Here is a 20,000-nt window from a genome sequence, read left to right as displayed (position 1 = left end):
AGTGAATAAGATTGAATTAAAAAGCAGCAATAACATTGAACATGACTAACATCTCTCCGTTTCCTCTTCCTGTTGACTTTAAAGCAACTAAATATTAATAAACTGGGTTAGAAAAGGCCATTGTAACCCTGGTCGAAGTCTTTTAGGGAAAGATGTTGCCCCCGGCAACACTAGGAAGAACATGACATTATATCTCAACCTTTGTTTTAACAATGTGAGGGCCATTTCCGTCTCCAAAACGAAGCTGTTTGCCAGAGATCTCTAACCAATTATATAGTTACATCAAACAGTCCTTTATCAGGAACGGTAACTTCCTGTTTAGTTTGCCTTAGAACAGGGTCCTAGCTAAAAACTAAAGCTGCTATTCAGGAAACTATCACAAAAATTTATCACTACGACAGTGTGTGTGTGTGTGTGTGTGTGTGTGTGTGTGTGGAGAGGGAGGAGTCTAATCCATGATGTATATTCCTAAATAGAGCTGTTAACTGAGGAGATCTGCCTACCGTGCCAACTAAACTAAACTGATTGGTAGCTACGACTGAGTTCCAAATGACACTTTTCCTTACATCCTTCACCACGTTCACTATATAGGGAATAGGGTGCCATTTGGGGTGAATAGTAGTGCACTATATAGGGAATAGGGTGCCATAGTAGTGCACTATATAGGGAATAGGATGCCATTTGGGGATGAATAGTCGTGCACTATATAGGGAATAGGGTGCCATTTGGGGGTGAATAGTAGTGCACTATATAGGGAATAGGGTGCCATTTGGGCCTCATCCTAAACCATTTCCAATTATGGAATCCTCTCAGGAACAAATGAGATCGCCTTAATTTAGTCACGGTGGAATAGTGGAGGGCCTGAGCCCCAAATGGCAACCTATTCCCTATATAGTGCACTACTATGGCACCCTATTCCCTATATAGTGCACTACTATGGCACCCTATTCCCTATATAGTGCACTACTTTAAACCTGGTCTATGTAGGTAATAGGACAGTGTAATAAACTGCACATTAAATCAGGTGTGAAGGGTTGAAAACAACCCTGTTACCCTGTTTATAGGGTAGTAGTACACTACTTTAGACCAGGGTCTATAGGGTAGTAGTGCACTACTTTAGACCAGGGTTTATAGGGTAGTAGTGCACTACTTTAGACCAGGAACCTATTAGGGTAGTAGTGCACTACTTTAGACCAGGGTTTATAGGGTAGTAGTGCACTACTTTAGACCAGGACCTATAGGGTAGTAGTGCACTACTTTAGACCAGGACCAGGAAGTACACTACTTTAGACCAGGACCTATAGGGTAGTAGTGCACTACTTTAGACCAGGACCCTATAGGGTAGTAGTGCACTACTTTAGACCAGGGCCTATAGGGTAGTAGTGCACTACTTTAGACCAGGGTTTATAGGGTAGTAGTGCACTACTTTAGACCAGGGTTTATAGGGTAGTAGTGCACTACTTTAGACCAGGAACCTATAGGGTAGTAGTGCACTACTTTAGACCAGGAACCTATAGGGTAGTAGTGCACTACTTTAGACCAGGACCTATAGGGTAGTAGTGCACTACTTTAGACCAGGGCCTATAGGGTAGTAGTGCACTACTTTAGTCCAGGAACCTATAGGGTAGTAGTGCACTACTTTAGACCAGGGCCTATAGGGTAGTAGTGCACTACTTTAGACCAGGGTCTATAGGGTAGTAGTGCACTACTTTAGACCAGGAACCTATAGGGTAGTAGTGCACTACTTTAGACCAGGGCCTATAGGGTAGTAGTGCACTATATAGGGAACGACATGCCGGCAACAAACTCTAAATATATATCTGACTGATTCCGTAAAGTCCGTGTGGAAGAGGTGAAAAGATGATTGTTGTCTATCAACAAATGACAAGCCACCGAGGTCAGACCATCTGGATGGAAAATTACTGAGGATAATAGTGGACGATATTGCCACTTCCAATATGCCACATCTTCCATTTAAGCCTAGTAGAGAGTGTGTGTCCTCAGGCCTGGAGGGAAGCTCCAGTCATTCCCCTCCATACGAATAGTAAAGACCCATTTACTGGCTCAAATAGACAACCAATCACACAAAACAACCAAAACCTTATGCAACTGTGGAGAGACACAAACAAAAAGGTAGAGACACACACATACATTGTAATATTGTCGTATGGTTGGTATTACACATTTTGTATTGTAGATATGTAGTGGTGTAATAATGTTATATGTTGTGCTTAGACCCAAGGAAGAGTAGCTGCTGCCTTGGCAGGAACTCATGGGGATCCATAATAAACCCCAGGAAGAGTAGCTGCTGCCTTGGCAGGAACTAATGGGGATCCACAATAAACCCCAGGAAGAGTAGCTGCTGCCTTAACAGGAACTAATGGGGATCCAAAATAAACCCCAGGAAGAGTAGCTGCTGCCTTGGCAGGAACTAATGGGGATCCATAATAAACCCCAGGAAGAGTAGCTGCTGCCTTGGCAGGAACTAATGGGGATCCATAATAAACCCCAGGAAGAGTAGCTGCTGCCTTGGCAGGAACTAATGGGGATCCAAAATAAACCCCAAGAAGAGTAGCTGCTGCCTTGGCAGGAACTAATGGGGATCCATAATAACCCCCAGGAAGTGTAGCTGCTGCCTTGACAGGAACTCATGGGGATCCATAATAAACCCCAGGAAGAGTAGCTGCTGCCTTGGCAGGAACTAATGGGGATCCATAATAAACCCCAGGAAGAGTAGCTGCTGCCTTGGCAGGAACTAATGGGGATCCATAATAAACCCCAGGAAGAGTAGCTGCTGCCTTGGCAGGAGCTAATGGGGATCCATAATAAACCCCAGGAAGAGTAGCTGCTGCCTTGGCAGGAGCTAATGGGGATCCAAAATAAACCCCAGGAAGAGTAGTTGCTGCCTTGGCAGGAGCTAATGGGGATCAAAATAAACCCCAGAAGAGTAGCTGCTGCCTTGGCAGGAGCTAATGGGGATCCAAAATAAACCCCAGGAAGAGTAGCTGCTGCCTTAACAGGAACTAATGGGGATCCAAAATAAACCCCAGGAAGAGTAGCTGCTGCCTTGGCAGGAACTAATGGGGATCCATAATAAACCCCAGGAAGAGTAGCTGCTGCCTTAGCAGGAACTAATGTACTACCCTAACATAGACTAATGTTCTGGTCCATTGAGGCCAGAGTATGACCCTAACGTAGACTAATGTTCTGGTCCATAGAGGTCAGAGTATGACCCTAACGTAGACTAATGTTCTGGTCCATAGACCTCCAGTATGTTCTGGTCCATAGACCTCCAGTATGTTCTGGTCCATAGACCTCCAGTATGTTCTGGTCCATAGACCTCCAGTATGTTCTGGTCCATAGACCTCCAGTATGTTCTGGTCCATAGAGATCCTACCATAGACCTCCAGTATGTTCTGGTCCATAGAGGTCCATTATGTTCTGGTCCATAGAGGTCCATTATGTTCTGGTCCATAGATCCATTATGTTCTGGTCCATAGAGGTCCATTATGTTCTGGTCCATAGACCTCCAGTATGTTCTGGTCCATTAAGGTCCTACCATAGACCTCCAGTATGTTCTGATCCATAGAGGTCCTACCATAGACCTCCAGTATGTTCTGGTCCAGAGGTCCCACCATAGACCTCCAGTATGTTCTGGTCCATAGACCTCCAGTATGTTCTGGTCCATAGACCTCCAGTATGTTCTGGTCCATAGACCTCCAGTATGTTCTGGTCCATAGACCTCCAGTATGTTCTGGTCCATAGACCTCCAGTATGTTCTGGTCCATAGACCTCCAGTATGTTCTGGTCCATAGACCTCCAGTATGTTCTGGTCCATAGACCTCCAGTATGTTCTGGTCCATAGACCTCCAGTATGTTCTGGTCCATAGAGGTCCTACCATAGAGGTCCAGTATGTTCTGGTCCATAGAGGTCCAGTATGTTCTGGTCCATAGAGGTCCAGTATGTTCTGGTCCATAGAGGTCCAGTATGTTCTGGTCCATAGAGGTCCAGTATGTTCCCATAGAGGTCCAGTATGTTCTGGTCCATAGAGGTCCTACCATAGAGGTCCAGTATGTTCTGGTCCATAGAGGTCCAGTATGTTCTGGTCCATAGAGGTCCAGTATGTTCTGGTCCATAGAGGTCCAGTATGTTCTGGTCCATAGAGGTCCAGTATGTTCTGGTCCATAGAGGTCCTACCATAGAGGTCCAGTATGTTCTGGTCCATAGAGGTCCAGTATGTTCTGGTCCATAGAGGTCCAGTATGTTCTGGTCCATAGAGGTCCAGTATGTTCTGGTCCATAGAGGTCCACCATAGAGGTCCAGTTCTGGTCCATAGAGGTCCAGTATGTTCTGGTCCATAGAGGTCCAGTATGTTCTGGTCCATAGAGGTCCTACCATAGAGGTCCAGTATGTTCTGGTCCATAGAGGTCCAGTATGTTCTGGTCCATAGAGGTCCTACCATAGAGGTCCAGTATGTTCTGGTCCATAGAGGTCCATTATGTTCTGGTCCATAGAGGTCCATAGAGGTCCTACCATAGAGGTCCAGTATGTTCTGGTCCATAGAGGTCCAGTATGTTCTGGTCCATAGAGGTCCCACCATGAACTCCATTATGTTCTGGTCCATATGTGTTGTGTTTATAGAACATCTCCCCATGATCAAGTAGGAACAGAGACATCGACACGGGTTTTATGACATAGTGCACTGTGTTATGGTGATGTAATGGATGAGAGAGAGTGTGTGTTATTCATATTTCATACTCACGGCTGGAAGGGGATGAAATACTGCTTGTCCTCATCATCCATCTTGCCTGTTATGATGTCAGTCACATCCATTACTGTTAGAGACAGGACATATAGTATAGAAGGTCAATGCTATAGCAGTCTGTTACTGTTAGAGACAGGACATATAGTATAGAAGGTCAATGCTATAGCAGTCTGTTACTGATAGAGACGGGACATATAGTATAGAAGGTCAATGCTATAGCAGTCTGTTACTGATAGAGACAGGACATATAGTATAGAAGGTCAATGATATAGCAGTCTGTTACTGATAAAGACATGTAGTATAGAAGGTCAATGCTATAGCAGTCTGTTACTGATAGACAGGCCATATAGTATAGAAGGTCAATGCTATAGCAGTCTGTTACTGATAGAGACAGGACATATAGTATAGAAGGTCAATGCTATAGCAGTCTGTTACTGTTAGAGACAGGACATATAGTATAGAAGGTCAATGCTATAGCAGTCTGTTACTGGTAGAGATGGGACATATAGTATAGAAGATCAATGCTATAGCAGTCTGTTACTGTTAGAGACAGGACATATAGTATAGAAGGTCAATGATATAGCAGTCTGTTACTGATAGAGACATATAGTATAGAAGGTCAATGATATAGCAGTCTGTTACTGATAAAGACATATAGTATAGAAGGTCAATGCTATAGCAGTCTGTTACTGATAGAGACATATAGTATAGAAAGTCAATGCTATAGCAGTCTGTTACTGTTAGAGACAGAACATATAGTATAGAAGGTCAATGCTATAGCAGTCTGTTACTGATAGAGACGGGACATATAGTATAGAAGGTCAATGCTATAGCAGTCTGTTACTGTTAGAGACATATAGAAAGTCAATGCTATAGCAGTCTGTTACTGATAGAGACATATAGTATAGAAGGTCAATGCTATAGCAGTCTGTTACTGTTAGAGACAGAACATATAGTATAGAAGGTCAATGCTATAGCAGTCTGTTACTGATAGAGACAGAACATAGTATAGAAGGTCAATGCTATAGCAGTCTGTTACTGATAGAGACAGAACATATAGTATAGAAGGTCAATGCTATAGCAGTCTGTTACTGATAGAGACATATAGTATAGAAGGTCAATGCTATAGCAGTCTGTTACTGATAGAGACATATAGTATAGAAAGTCAATGCTATAGCAGTCTGTTACTGATAGAGACATATAGTATAGAAAGTCAATGCTATAGCAGTCTGTTACTGATAGAGACATATAGTATAGAAAGTCAATGCTATAGCAGTCTGTTACTGATAGAGACAGGACATATAGTATAGAAGGTCAATGCTATAGCAGTCTGTTACTGTTAGAGACAGGATATATAGTATAGAAGATCAATGCTATAGCAGTCTGTTACTGATAGAGACATAGTATAGAAGGTCAATGCTATAGCAGTCTGTTACTGATAGAGACATATAGTATAGAAGGTCAATGCTATAGCAGTCTGTTACTGTTAGAGACATATAGTATAGAAGATCAATGCTATAGCAGTCTGTTACTGATAGAGACAGGACATATAGTATAGAAGATCAATGCTATAGCAGTCTGTTACTGATAGAGACAGGACATATAGTATAGAAAGTCAATGCTATAGCAGTCTGTTACTGTTAGAGACAGGATATAGTATAGAAAGTCAATGCTATAGCAGTCTGTTACTGTTAGAGACATATAGTATAGTATAGATGTCAATGCTATAGCAGTCTGTTACTGATAGAGACATATAGTATAGAAGGTCAATGCTATAGCAGTCTGTTACTGATAGAGACATATAGTATAGAAGGTCAATGCTATAGCAGTCTGTTACTGATAGAGACATATAGTATAGAAGGTCAATGCTATAGCAGTCTGTTACTGATAGAGACATATAGTATAGAAGGTCAATGCTATAGCAGTCTGTTACTGATAGAGACAGATAGTATAGATGTTAATGCAAACAGACTGGTACTGGTAGGACATAGTTCCAGTAGTCTCTGTTACTGATAGAGTCTGTTACTGTTAGAGACAAACAGACCGGTACCCAGGCTAGTTCCACTAGTCTCTGTTACTGATAGAGACAGAGAGGAATGTTAACACAAACAGACCGGTACCCAGGCTAGTTCCAGTAGTCTCTGTTACTGATAGAGACAGAGGAATGTTAGCACAAACAGACCGGTTCCCAGGCTAGTTCCAGTAGTCTCTGGGTTTAAAGACACGGCCGGTTTACCTGCCACTCCAAAGGGTCTCCTCAGCCCAGAGGTCAGCTTCTTGGTGTTGTTGTCACGTAGCTCCATCCGTCCGACTCTAACGATCTGGCACACAAAGCTGATCTTCTCTCTCTTTAAATCCTCACTGCCAAGGTCCTGGGGGGGGAACGACGACAACCAATAGACTCAGTGGTGGTGTATTGGGAGGAGCAAAACCACCCTGGTGTACCTGTAAACGTCTTGTATTCCTACACAACTTCAGTTACAAATCGGGAAACAAATAATTTATACTGATCAAATAATAGAAACACAACATTACAACAATTGTGTAATGATGATGCTGTTTAAATCAGTGTGTTGATATGCCACACCTGACAGATGGTTTAACTGGTCAAAGGAGAAGTCGCTCACTAACAGAGATGTAAACAGGTTTTTTTGTGCCAGTGGAACATTTCTGGGATATTTTATTTCAGCGCATGAAACATGGGACCAACACTTCATTTATTTTTTCATTGTAGATAGAAGTGGGGGGGGTACACATTTTAGTTGTTGCTCTAGTACTACACACCTGGATGAAAGCTAGATGAAAGAGATGAGTTGAACGGGATGTGTCGGGAACAACAAACAAACCCCCCTTTAAGTCCCCAGGACCAGGATGAGGAAACACTGAGAAAGAGTGAAGCTATTCCATATTACCACGGAGCTGCAGTATGACCACGGAGCTGCAGTATGACCACGGAACTACGCTACAGTATGACCACGGAGCTGCAGTATGACCACGGAGCTACAGTATGACCACGGTGCTGCAGTATGACCACGGAGCTGCAGTATGACCACGGAGCTGCGCTGCAGTATGACCACGGAACTACGCTACAGTATGACCACGGAGCTGCAGTATGACCACGGAGCTACAGTATGACCACGGAGCTGCGCTGCAGTATGACCACGGAACTATGCTAGTGTTACCACAGAGCTGCGCTGCAGTATGACCACGGAGCTGCGCGGCAGTATGACCACGGAACTACGCTACAGTATGACCACGGAGCTGCAGTATGACCACGGAGCTGCGCTGCAGTATGACCACGGAACTATGCTAGTGTTACCACAGAGCTACGCTGCAGTATGACCACGGAGCTACAGTGTTACCACGGAGCTACAGTGTTACCACGGAGCTACAGTGTTACCACGGAGCTACAGTGTTACCACGGAGCTGCAGTATGACCACGGAGGTACAGTGTTACCACGGAGCTGCAGTATGACCACGGAGCTACAGTGTTACCACGGAGCTGCAGTATGACCACGGAGCTACAGTGTTACCACGGAGCTGCAGTATGACCACAGAGCTACAGTGTTACCACGGAGTTACAGTATGACCACGGAGCTACGCTGCAGTATGACCGCAGAGCTACAGTGTTACCACGGAGCTGCAGTATGACAGTGCTACAGTGTTACCACGGAGCTACGCTGCAGTATGACCACGGAGCTAGTGTTACCACGGAGCTACAGTGTTACCACGGAGCTGCAGTATGACCACGGAGCTACGCTGCAGTATGACCACAGAGCGACGCTGCAGTATGACCACGGAGCTGCAGTATGACCACGGAGCTACGCTGCAGTATGACCACAGAGCGACGCTGCAGTATGACCACGGAGCTGCAGTATGACCACGGAGCTGCAGTATGACCACGGAGCTGCAGTATGACCACGGAGTTACAGTATGACCACGGAGCTACATTGTTACCACGGAGCTGCAGTATGACCACGGAGCTATGCTGCAGTATGACCACGGAGCTATGCTGCAGTATGACCACGGAGCTATGCTGCAGTATGACCACGGAGCTATGCTGCAGTATGACCACGGAGCGACGCCTTGGTAACAGTACTGCCCAACACAGTGAATGAGTCAGTATTACCTTGGTAACAGTACTGCCCAACACAGTGAATTAATGAGTCAGTATTACCTTGGTAACAGTACTTCCCGAGTGTTCCTTTACACTACACCCCCTGCAGCAGTAACACCACCAGGCTGATCTGTTTATTAGGCTGCAGCAGTTACACCACCAGGCTGATCTGTTTATTAGGCTACAGAAGTAATACCACCAGGCTGATCTGTTTATTAGGCTGCAGCAGGAACACCACCAGGCTGATCTGTTTATTAGGCTGCAGCAGTAACACCACCAGGCTGATCTGTTTTTTAGGCTGCAGCAGTAACACCACCAGGCTGATCTGTTTTTTAGACTGCAGCAGTAACACCACCAGGCTGATCTGTTTTTAGGCTGCAGCAGTAACACCACCAGGCTGATCTGTTTTTAGGCTGCAGCAGTAACACCACCAGGCTGATCTGTTTTTTTAGGCTGCAGCAGTAACACCACCACCAGGCTGATCTGTTTATTAGGCTGCAGCAGTAACACCACCAGGCTGATCTGTTTATTAGGCTGCAGCAGTAATACCACCAGGCTGATCTGTTTATTAGGCTGCAGCAGTAACACCACCAGGCTGATCTGTTTATTAGGCTGCAGCAGGAACACCACCAGGCTGATCTGTTTATTAGGCTGCAGCAGGAACACCACCAGGCTGATCTGTTTTTTAGACTGCAGCAGTAACACCACCAGGCTGATCTGTTTTTAGACTGCAGCAGTAACACCACCAGGCTGATCTGTTTATTAGGCTGCAGCAGGAACACCACCAGGCTGATCTGTTTATTAGGCTGCAGCAGTTACACCACCAGGCTGATCTGTTTATTAGGCTGCAGCAGTAACACCACCAGGCTGATCTGTTTATTAGGCTGCAGCAGGAACACCACCAGGCTGATCTGTTTATTAGGCTGCAGCAGGAACACCACCAGGCTGATCTGTTTTTTAGACTGCAGCAGTAACACCACCAGGCTGATCTGTTTTTAGACTGCAGCAGTAACACCACCAGGCTGATCTGTTTATTAGGCTGCAGCAGTAACACCACCAGGCACTGCACCAGGCTGATCTGTTTATTAGGCTGCAGCAGTAACACCACCAGGCTGATCTGTTTATTAGGCTGCAGCAGTAACACCACCAGGCTGATCTGTTTATTAGACTGCAGCAGTAACACCACCAGGCTGATCTGTTTTTTAGACTGCAGCAGTAACACCACCAGGCTGATCTGTTTATTAGGCTGCAGCAGTAACACCACCAGGCTGATCTGTTTATTAGGCTGCAGCAGTTACACCACCAGGCTGATCTGTTTATTAGGCTGCAGCAGTAACACCACCAGGCTGATCTGTTTATTAGGCTGCAGCAGGAACACCACCAGGCTGATCTGTTTATTAGGCTGCAGCAGGAACACCAGCAGGCTGATCTGTTTTTTAGACTGCAGCAGTAACACCACCAGGCTGATCTGTTTTTTAGACTGCAGCAGTAACACCACCAGGCTGATCTGTTTATTAGGCTGCAGCAGTAACACCACCAGGCTGATCTGTTTATTAGACTGCAGCAGTAACACCACCAGGCTGATCTGTTTATTAGGCTGCAGCAGTAACACCACCAGGCTGATCTGTTTATTAGGCTGCAGCAGTAACACCACCAGGCTGATCTGTTTATTAGGCTGCAGCAGTAACACCACCACCAGGCTGATCTGTTTATTAGGCTGCAGCAGTAACACCACCAGGCCGATCTGTTTATTAGGCTGCAGCAGTAACACCACCAGGGCTGATCTGTTTTTAGACTGCAGCAGTAACACCACCAGGCTGATCTGTTTATTAGGCTGCAGCAGTAACACCACCAGGCTGATCTGTTTATTAGGCTGCAGCAGTAACACCACCAGGCTGATCTGTTTATTAGGCTGCAGCAGTTGATCTGTTTATTAGGCTGCAGCAGTAACACCACCAGGCTGATCTGTTTATTAGGCTGCAGCAGTACACCACCAGGCTGATCTGTTTATTAGGCTGCAGCAGTAACACCACCAGGCTGATCTGTTTATTAGGCTGCAGCAGTAACACCACCAGGCTGATCTGTTTATTAGGCTGCAGCAGTAACACCACCAGGTTGATCTGTTTTTAGGCTGCAGCAGTAACACCACCAGGCTGATCTGTTTATTAGGCTGCAGCAGTAACACCACCAGGCTGATCTGTTTATTAGGCTGCAGCAGTAACACCCACCAGGCTGATCTGTTTATTAGACTGCAGCAGTTTAACAGTAACACCACCAGGCTGATCTGTTTATTAGGCTGCAGCAGTAACACCACCAGGCTGATCTGTTTATTAGGCTACAGCAGTAACACTACAGGCTGATCTGTTTATTAGCTGATCTGATCTGTTTATTAGGCTGCAGCAGTAACACCACAGGCTGATCTGTTTATTAGGCTGCAGCAGTAACACCACCAGGCTGATCTGTTTATTAGGCTGCAGCAGTAACACCACCAGGCTGATCTGTTTATTAGGCTGCAGCAGTAACACCACCAGGCTGATCTGTTTATTAGGCTGCAGCAGGAACACCACCAGGCTGATCTGTTTTTAGGCTGCAGCAGTAACACCACCAGGCTGATCTGTTTTTTAGACTTCAGCAGTAACACCACCAGGCTGATCTGTTTATTAGGCTGCAGCAGTAACACCACCAGGCTGATCTGTTTATTAGGCTGCAGCAGTAACACCACCAGGCTGATCTGTTTATTAGGCTATAGCAGTAACACTACAGGCTGATCTGTTTATTAGACTGCAGCAGTACCACCACCAGGCTGATCTGTTTATTAGGCTGCAGCAGGAACACCACCAGGCTGATCTGTTTTTTAGACTGCAGCAGTAACACCACCAGGCTGATCTGTTTTTAGACTGCAGCAGTAACACCACCAGGCTGATCTGTTTTTAGGCTGCAGCAGTAACACCACCAGGCTGATCTGTTTATTAGGCTGCAGCAGTAACACCACCAGGCTGATCTGTTTTTTAGGCTGCAGCAGTAACACCACCAGGCTGATCTGTTTATTAGGCTGCAGCAGTAACACCACCAGGCTGATCTGTTTATTAGGCTGCAGCAGTAACACCACCAGGCTGATCTGTTTATTAGGCTACAGCAGTAACACCACCAGGCTGATCTGTTTATTAGGCTGCAGCAGTAACACCACCAGGCTGATCAGTTTATTAGGCTACAGCAGTAACACCACCAGGCTGATCTGTTTATTAGGCTGCAGCAGTAACACCACCAGGCTGAGAGAACCTTTTCAAAGGAGGATACATTTTTGTTAAGGAGGCCGTTTTCACTCCCGAATTGCTTGAACTCCCTATTTAATTGTGTCCATGGTTCATGTCCTGCTGTGATCCATGCTGTGCCGCCAGTGTAGCGAGTGGAGTAGCGGGCGCCAACTAGCTTGTCGTACGTAGGCGCTTGGTGACCCGGGCTGCCCTTAGCCAGCCATTAGTAGAGAGGTGACCTTTGACAAACAAACCGGGTCGCTCTGGGTCGTCCTCTTTCTTTCAGAGCTGGGGAGCTTAACAAACACAGCCGCCCAAACGGGGGTAAACAGACACACACACACCGACATCCCTCAAGACAGGTCTGGGTAAACAACCGTGCAGTAGCAGCCAACACTCTACATATACTCACAGTGAAGACTGATCTCAGGTTATGTAGCTGGTCTATATCTACATATACTCACGGTGAAGACTGATCTCAGGTTATGGAGCTGGTCTATATCTACATATACTCACAGTGAAGACTGATCTCAGGTTATGTAGCTGGTCTATATCTACATATACTCACAGTGAAGACTGATCTCAGGTTATGTAGCTGGTCTATATCTACATATACTCACAGTGAAGACTGATCTCAGGTTATGTAGCTGGTCTATATCTACATATACTCACAGTGAAGACTGATCTCAGGTTATGTAGCTGGTCTATATCTACATATACTCACGGTGAAGACTGATCTCAGGTTATGTAGCTGGTCTATATCTACATATACTCACAGTGAAGACTGATCTCAGGTTATGTAGCTGGTCTATATCTACATATACTCACGGTGAAGACTGATCTCAGATGTAGCTGGTCTATATCTACATATACTCACAGTGAAGACTGATCTCAGGTTATGTAGCTGGTCTATATCTACATATACTCACAGTGAAGACTGATCTCAGGTTATGTAGCTGGTCTATATCTACATATACTCACGGTGAAGACTGATCTCAGGTTATGTAGCTGGTCTATATCTACATATACTCACAGTGAAGACTGATCTCAGGTTATGTAGCTGGTCTATATCTACATATACTCACAGTGAAGACTGATCTCAGGTTATGTAGCTGGTCTATATCTACATATACTCACAGTGAAGACTGATCTCAGGTTATGTAGCTGGTCTATATCTACATATACTCACAGTGAAGACTGATCTCAGGTTATGTAGCTGGTCTATATCTTTCACCAGGCCTTGACTGGACCATCGCACCAGGTAATTCTCACTGGGGAGGAGGGGAAGAACCGATATCAACATTTTAGCTTTACAATCTGGCATCACAAATCAACTCTAGTCTCAAGATGATCAAATGACAATCGACTGACTAATGTCGTACACAGATGAGACGTTTCCTGAACAGTATCCCGGAACAAGAGAGAACCCCCAGGCAGGCTGGCAGCTGGGTCGGTGCTGTAACGTTCCTGGCTCTGCACTCGGGCCTAGGACAGTACTATTCCCATGATTCAGAGGTTCTCCAGAAATCCTGATGAGAGGATTCCCACAATAGTGAGGAAATAACCAGGGAGGGAACCCTCTAACCGGGGAGGGAACCCTCTAACCGGGGAGGGGAGGCTCTAACCGGGGAGGGAACGCTCTAACCGGGGAGGGAAGGCTCTAACCGGGGAGGCTCTAACCGGGGAAATCTCTAACCGGGGAGGCTCTAACCGGGGAGGGAACCCTCTAACCGGGGAGGGAGGCTCTAACCAGGGAGGGAATGCTCCAACCAGGGAGGGGAGGCTCTAACCGGGGAGGCTCTAACCGGGGAGGGAAGGCTCTAACCGGGGAGGCTCTAACCGGGGAGGGAACCCTCTAACCGGGGAGGGAAGGCTCTAACCGGGAGGCTCTAACCGGGAGGCTCTAACCAGGGAGGGAATGCCCAACCAGGGAGGGAAGGCTCTAACCGGGGAGGCTCTAACCGGGGAGGGAAGGCTCTAACCGGGGAGGCTCTAACCGGGAGGGAACCCTCTAACCGGGGGAGGGGAGGCTCTAACCGGGGAGGGAATGCTCCAACCGGGGAGGGGAGGCTCTAACCGGGAGGGGACCCTCTAACCGGGGGGGGACCCTCTAACCGGGGAGGGGACCCTCTAACCGGGGAGGGGACCCTCTAACCGGGGAGGGGACCCTCTAACCGGGGAGGGGACCCTCTAACCGGGAGGGGACCCTCTAACCGGGGAGGGGACCCTCTAACCGGGGAGGGAACCCTCTAACCGGGGAGGGGACCCTCTAACCGGGAGGGAATCCTCTAACCAGGGAGGGAATCCTCTAACCAGGGAGGGAATCCTCTAACCAGGAGGGAATCCTCTAACCAGGGAGGGAATCCTCTAACCAGGGAGGGAATCCTCTAACCAGGGAGGGAATCCTCTAACCAGGGAGGGAATCCTCTAACCGGGGAGGGAATCCTCTAACCAGGGAGGGAATCCTCTAACCAGGGAGGGAATCCTCTAACCAGGGAGGGAATCCTCTAACCAGGGAGGGAATCCTCTAACCAGGGAGGGAATCCTCTAACCGGGATTTCAGGAAAACCTGGGAAATTTGAGAAAGTGTCCAGAACTCTTGCGACCCTTGGCATACCTGATAAACTTTAACCCTCAGAGGGTCACAGAGGAACATACCTGATGACCTTTAACCTTAAAAGAAACAATTCAAAACAACTAATTCCTATAATGTACAGTGTTAAATAAGTACAATATTTTTTTGTAAATGTTTCAATTTGTCGTTATGATAAGTTTGGTAGTAACTTGTGAAAATCGTTGCGGAAATCTGTTGAAGCTCAAGTCGACTACAAAACCCACAATGCAACGCTCTCCCTATGGGCTCGATGTACTGTACGCGATGACCTTTAAAACCTATGACGTCATAGGAGGTTACATACCTGATGAACTTTGACTCAACAGGGTCGTAGAGCGACATGAGGACCTCTGCATCTTCTCCGATCTTACACACCACGTTCTTCAGGGTGACGAAGAGAGCGAAGGACGGTGTCTGGGCGAACTTGGCCTGCCTGCTCAGATCTACATTCTGTTTCTGAGACTGTCCCAGGGAGAGGAGGAGGAGGAAACAGAGATGTTGTATTTAATACAGGGGTCCAGTAGTCTTCCCTAGCCTGACTGTCATATCATCTGGGCCACGGGCCTATGAAGGTTAAAGAAGGTTGAGAATCACACACAAGAGAGACATTTGAAGGGGACTCTTAGCTAGTTTTCAGCACTGAGGACGGACACAGTGACTGGACTGTTATTCCCCATTAGTCAGATCCATCTTCATTAGACTGGACAGTGACTAGACTGTTATTCCCCATCAGTCAGACCCATCTTCATTAGACTAGACTGTTATTCCCCATCAGTCAGACCCATCTTCATTAGACTGGACTGTTAATTCCCCATCAGTCAGACCCATCTTCATTAGACTGGACAGTGACTAGACTGTTATTCCCCAACAGTCAGACTGGATAGTGCCTGGGTTACTACTCCTTCAAGACTGTTGGAAAATAATTCCAGGTGAAGCTGGTTGAGAGAATGCCAAGAGTGTGAAAATCAAGGCAAAAGGTGGCTACTTTGAAGAAACTAATATATAAAACATATTTTGATTTGTTTAACACTTTTTTTGGTCACTACATGATTCCATATGTTTTATTTCATAGTTTTGATGTCTTCACTATTATTTTACAATGTAGAAAATAGTTTAAAAAATAAATAAAATCCCTGAATGACTGGTACTGTACGTGATAATGATTTTGAGAAGAGGTGCTAGTTCTGATTCAAATTCACAAAGCCCTTAAAGAAACATCTGAAAGAAGGCATTAACATTCATGGTGGTGACCTGAGACAATGTAATATCACTCCATGTATACACAAAGGCAGAGATGGAAGGGTCTCACAAGATGACTCCTCATAGCTGAAGGGCACTTAAAGAATTTAGAGTCACTTCATGTGGTACCATAATCCCTATAGGGCCCTGGTCAGAAGTAGTGCATTATATAGGGAATAGGGTGCAATTTAGGATGTAGATTCAGGCAGGGAGAGAGAGAGGAGAGCGGGGGGGGGAGAGAGAGAGGTGGCGGGGAGAGAGAGGAGAGGTGGGGGGAGAGAGAGGAGGTGGGGGGAGAGAGGAGAGGTGGCGGGGAGAGAGGAGAGGTGGCGGGGAGAGAAAGGAGAGGTGGCGGGAGAGAAAGGAGAGGTGGCGGGGAGAGAGAGGAGAGCTGGGGGAGAGAGAGGAGAGGTGGGGGGGAGAGAGAGGAGAGGTGGCGGGGAGAGAGAGGAGAGGTGGCGGGGAGAGAAAGGAGAGGTGGGGGGAGAGAAAGGAGAGCTGGGGGGAGAGAGAGGAGAGGTGGCGGGGAGAGAAAGGAGAGGTGGGGGGAGAGAAAGGAGAGGTGGGGGGAGAAAGAGGAGAGGTGGCGGGGGGGAGAGAAGAGGAGAGGTGGCGGGGGAGAGAGAGGAGAGGTGGCGGGGGAGAGAGAGGAGAGGTGGCGGGGAGAGAGAGGAGAGGTGGGGGGAGAGAGAGAGGAGAGGTGGCGGGGAGAGAGAGAGGAGAGGTGGCGGGGAGAGAGAGAGGAGAGGTGGGGGGAGAGAGAGGAGAGGTGGGGGAGAGAGAGGAGAGGTGGGGGGAGAGAGAGGAGAGGTGGGGGGAGAGAGAGGAGAGGTGGGGGGAGAGAGAGGAGAGGTGGGGGGAGAGAGAGGAGAGGTGGGGGGAGAGAGAGAGGAGAGGTGGCGGGGAGAGAGAGGAGAGGTGGCGGGGAGAGAAAGGAGAGGTGGCAGGGAGAGAAGGAGAGGTGGCGGGGAGAGAGAGGAGGGTGGGGGGGAGAGAGAGGAGAGGTGGGGGAGAGAGAGGAGAGGTGGCGGGGAGAGAGAGGAGAGGTGGCGGGGAGAGAGAGGAGAGGTGGCGGGGAGAGAAAGGAGAGGTGGCGGGGAGAGAGAGGAGAGGTGGCGGGGAGAGAGAGGAGAGGTGGCGGGGAGAGAAAGGAGAGGTGGGGGGAGAGAGAGGAGAGGTGGCGGGGGAGAGAAAGGAGAGGTGGGGGGAGAGAGAGGAGAGGTGGCGGGGAGAGAAAGGAGAGGTGGGGGGAGAGAGAGGAGAGGTGGCGGGGAGAGAAAGGAGAGGTGGCGGGGAGAGAAAGGAGAGGTGGGGGGAGAGAGAGGAGAGGTGGGGGGAGAGAGAGGAGAGGTGGCGGGGAGAGAGATGAGAGGTGGCGGGGAGAGAGAGGAGAGGTGGCGGGGAGAGAGAGGAGAGGTGGCTGGGAGAGAGAGGAGAGGTGGCTGGGAGAGAGAGGAGAGGTGGCGGGGAGAGAGAGAGGAGAGGTGGGGGAGAGAGAGAGGAGAGGTGGCGGGGGAGAGAGAGGAGAGGTGGCGGGGAGAGAGAGAGGAGAGGTGGCTGGGAGAGAGAGGAGAGGTGGCTGGGAGAGAGAGGAGAGGTGGCGGGGAGAGAGAGAGGAGAGGTGGCGGGGAGAGAGAGAGGAGAGGTGGCGGGGAGAGAGAGAGGAGAGGTGGGGGGGAGAGAGAGGAGAGCTGGCGGGGAGAGAGAGGAGAGGTGGCGGGGAGAGAGAGAGGAGAGGTGGCGGGGAGAGAGAGAGGAGAGGTGGCGGGGGAGAGAGAGGAGAGGTGGCGGGGAGAGAGAGGAGAGGTGGCGGGGAGAGAGAGGAGAGGTGGCGGGGAGAGAAAGGAGAGGTGGCTGGGAGAGAGAGGAGAGGGCAGGGAAAGAGAGGAGAGGTGGCGGGGGAGAGAGGAGAGGTGGCGGGGAGAGAGAGGAGAGGGCGGGGAGAGAGAGGAGAGGGCGGGGAGAGAGAGGAGAGGTGGCAGGGAGAGAGAGGAGAGTGCAGGGAAAGAGAGGAGAGGTGGCGGGGAGAGAAAGGAGAGGTGGGGGGAGAGAGAGGAGAGGTGGCGGGGAGAGAAAGGAGAGGTGGGGGGAGAGAGAGGAGAGGTGGCGGGGAGAGAAAGGAGAGGTGGCGGGGAGAGAAAGGAGAGGTGGGGGGAGAGAGAGGAGAGGTGGGGGGAGAGAGAGGAGAGGTGGCGGGGAGAGAGATGAGAGGTGGCGGGGAGAGAGAGGAGAGGTGGCGGGGAGAGAGAGGAGAGGTGGCTGGGAGAGAGAGGAGAGGTGGCTGGGAGAGAGAGGAGAGGTGGCGGGGAGAGAGAGGAGAGGTGGGGGGAGAGAGAGGAGAGGTGGCGGGGGGAGAGAGAGGAGAGGTGGCGGGGAGAGAGAGAGGAGAGGTGGCTGGGAGAGAGAGGAGAGGTGGCTGGGAGAGAGAGGAGAGGTGACTGGGAGAGAGAGGAGAGGTGGCGGGGAGAGAGAGAGGAGAGGTGGCGGGGAGAGAGAGAGGAGAGGTGGCGGGGGAGAGAGAGGAGAGGTGGCGGGGAGAGAGAGGAGAGGTGGCGGGGAGAGAGAGGAGAGGTGGCGGGGAGAGAAAGGAGAGGTGGCTGGGAGAGAGAGGAGAGGGCAGGGAAAGAGAGGAGAGGGCGGGGAGAGAGAGGAGAGGTGGCAGGGAGAGAGAGGAGAGGGCAGGGAAAGAGAAGAGAGGGCAGGGAAAGAGAGGAGAGGGCAGGGAAAGAGAGGAGAGGGCGGGGAGAGAGAGGAGAGGGCGGGGAGAGAGAGGAGAGGTGGCAGGGAGAGAGAGGAGAGTGCAGGGAAAGAGAGGAGAGGGCAGGGAAAGAGAGGAGAGGGCAGGGAAAGAGAGGAGAGGGCAGGGAAAGAGAGGAAAGGGCAGGGAAAGAGAGGAGAGGGCAGGGAGAGAGACAAGAGGGCGGGGACAGAGAGGAGAGGTGGCAGGGAGAGAGAGGAGAGGGCAGGGAAAGAGAGGAGAGGGCAGGGAAAGAGAGGAGAGGGCAGGGAAAGAGAGGAGAGGGCAGGGAAAGAGAGGAGAGGGCAGGGAAAGAGAGGAGAGGGCAGGGAAAGAGAGGAGAGGGCAGGGAAAGAGAGGAGAGGGCAGGGAAAGAGAGGAGAGGGCAGGGAGAGAGAGGAGAGGGCAGGGAAAGAGAAGAGAGGGCAGGGAAAGAGAGGAGAGGGCAGGGAAAGAGAGGAGAGGGCAGGGAAAGAGAGGAGAGGGCAGGGAAAGAGAGGAGAGGGCAGGGAAAGAGAGGAGAGGGCAGGGAAAGAGAGGAGAGGGCAGGGAGAGACGAGAGGGCGGGGACAGAGAGGAGAGGTGGCAGGGAGAGAGAGGAGAGGGCAGGGAAAGAGAAGAGAGGGCAGGGAAAGAGAGGAGAGGGCAGGGAAAGAGAAGAGAGGGCAGGGAAAGAGAGGAGAGGGCAGGGAAAGAGAGGAGAGGGCAGGGAAAGAGAGGAGAGGGCAGGGAAAGAGAGGAGAGGGCAGGGAAAGAGAGGAGAGGGCAGGGAAAGAGAGGAGAGGGCAGGGAAAGAGAGGAGAGGGCAGGGAAAGAGAGGAGAGGGCAGGGAGAGAGAGGAGAGGGCAGGGAAAGAGAGGAGAGGGCAGGGAGAGAGACAAGAGGGCGGGGACAGAGAGGAGAGGTGGCAGGGAGAGAGAGGAGAGGGCAGGGAAAGAGAGGAGAGGGCAGGGAAAGAGAGGAGAGGGCAGGGAAAGAGAGGAGAGGGCAGGGAAAGAGAGGAGAGGGCAGGGAGAGAGACAAGAGGGCGGGGACAGAGAGGAGAGGTGGCAGGGAGAGAGAGGAGAGGGCAGGGAAAGAGAGGAGAGGGCAGGGAAAGAGAGGAGAGGGCAGGGAAAGAGGAGAGGGCAGGGAAAGAGAGGAGAGGGCGGGGAGAGAGAGGAGAGGGCACGGAAAGAGAAGAGAGGGCAGGGAAAGAGAGGAGAGGGCAGGGAAAGAGAGAAGAGGGCAAGGAGAGAGGAGACGGCAGGGAAAGAGAGGAGAGGGCAGGGAA

General features: G+C 49.5%; 1 protein-coding gene across 1 annotated transcript in view; it reads right to left on the bottom strand.

The window, feature by feature from the left end:
• LOC121844115 (dedicator of cytokinesis protein 1-like) overlaps window positions 1–20,000 on the bottom strand; it is a 73,008-nt gene that overhangs the window by 42,682 nt on the left and 10,326 nt on the right. Inside the window, exons 7-10 of the mRNA XM_042314006.1 lie at window positions 15,056–15,213; window positions 13,327–13,408; window positions 7,003–7,138; window positions 4,764–4,836 (exon numbers count right to left, since the gene is read on the bottom strand). Of these exons, the coding sequence (XP_042169940.1) occupies window positions 4,764–4,836; window positions 7,003–7,138; window positions 13,327–13,408; window positions 15,056–15,213 (449 nt within the window). The remainder of the gene's footprint in view (window positions 1–4,763; window positions 4,837–7,002; window positions 7,139–13,326; window positions 13,409–15,055; window positions 15,214–20,000) is intronic.

This window comes from Oncorhynchus tshawytscha, unplaced genomic scaffold (assembly GCF_018296145.1).
Source record: "Oncorhynchus tshawytscha isolate Ot180627B unplaced genomic scaffold, Otsh_v2.0 Un_contig_11484_pilon_pilon, whole genome shotgun sequence".
NCBI lineage: Eukaryota > Metazoa > Chordata > Actinopteri > Salmoniformes > Salmonidae > Oncorhynchus > Oncorhynchus tshawytscha.
Note: the sequence above shows the minus strand (reverse complement) of the source record. Positions and strands in the feature narration are given on the sequence as shown.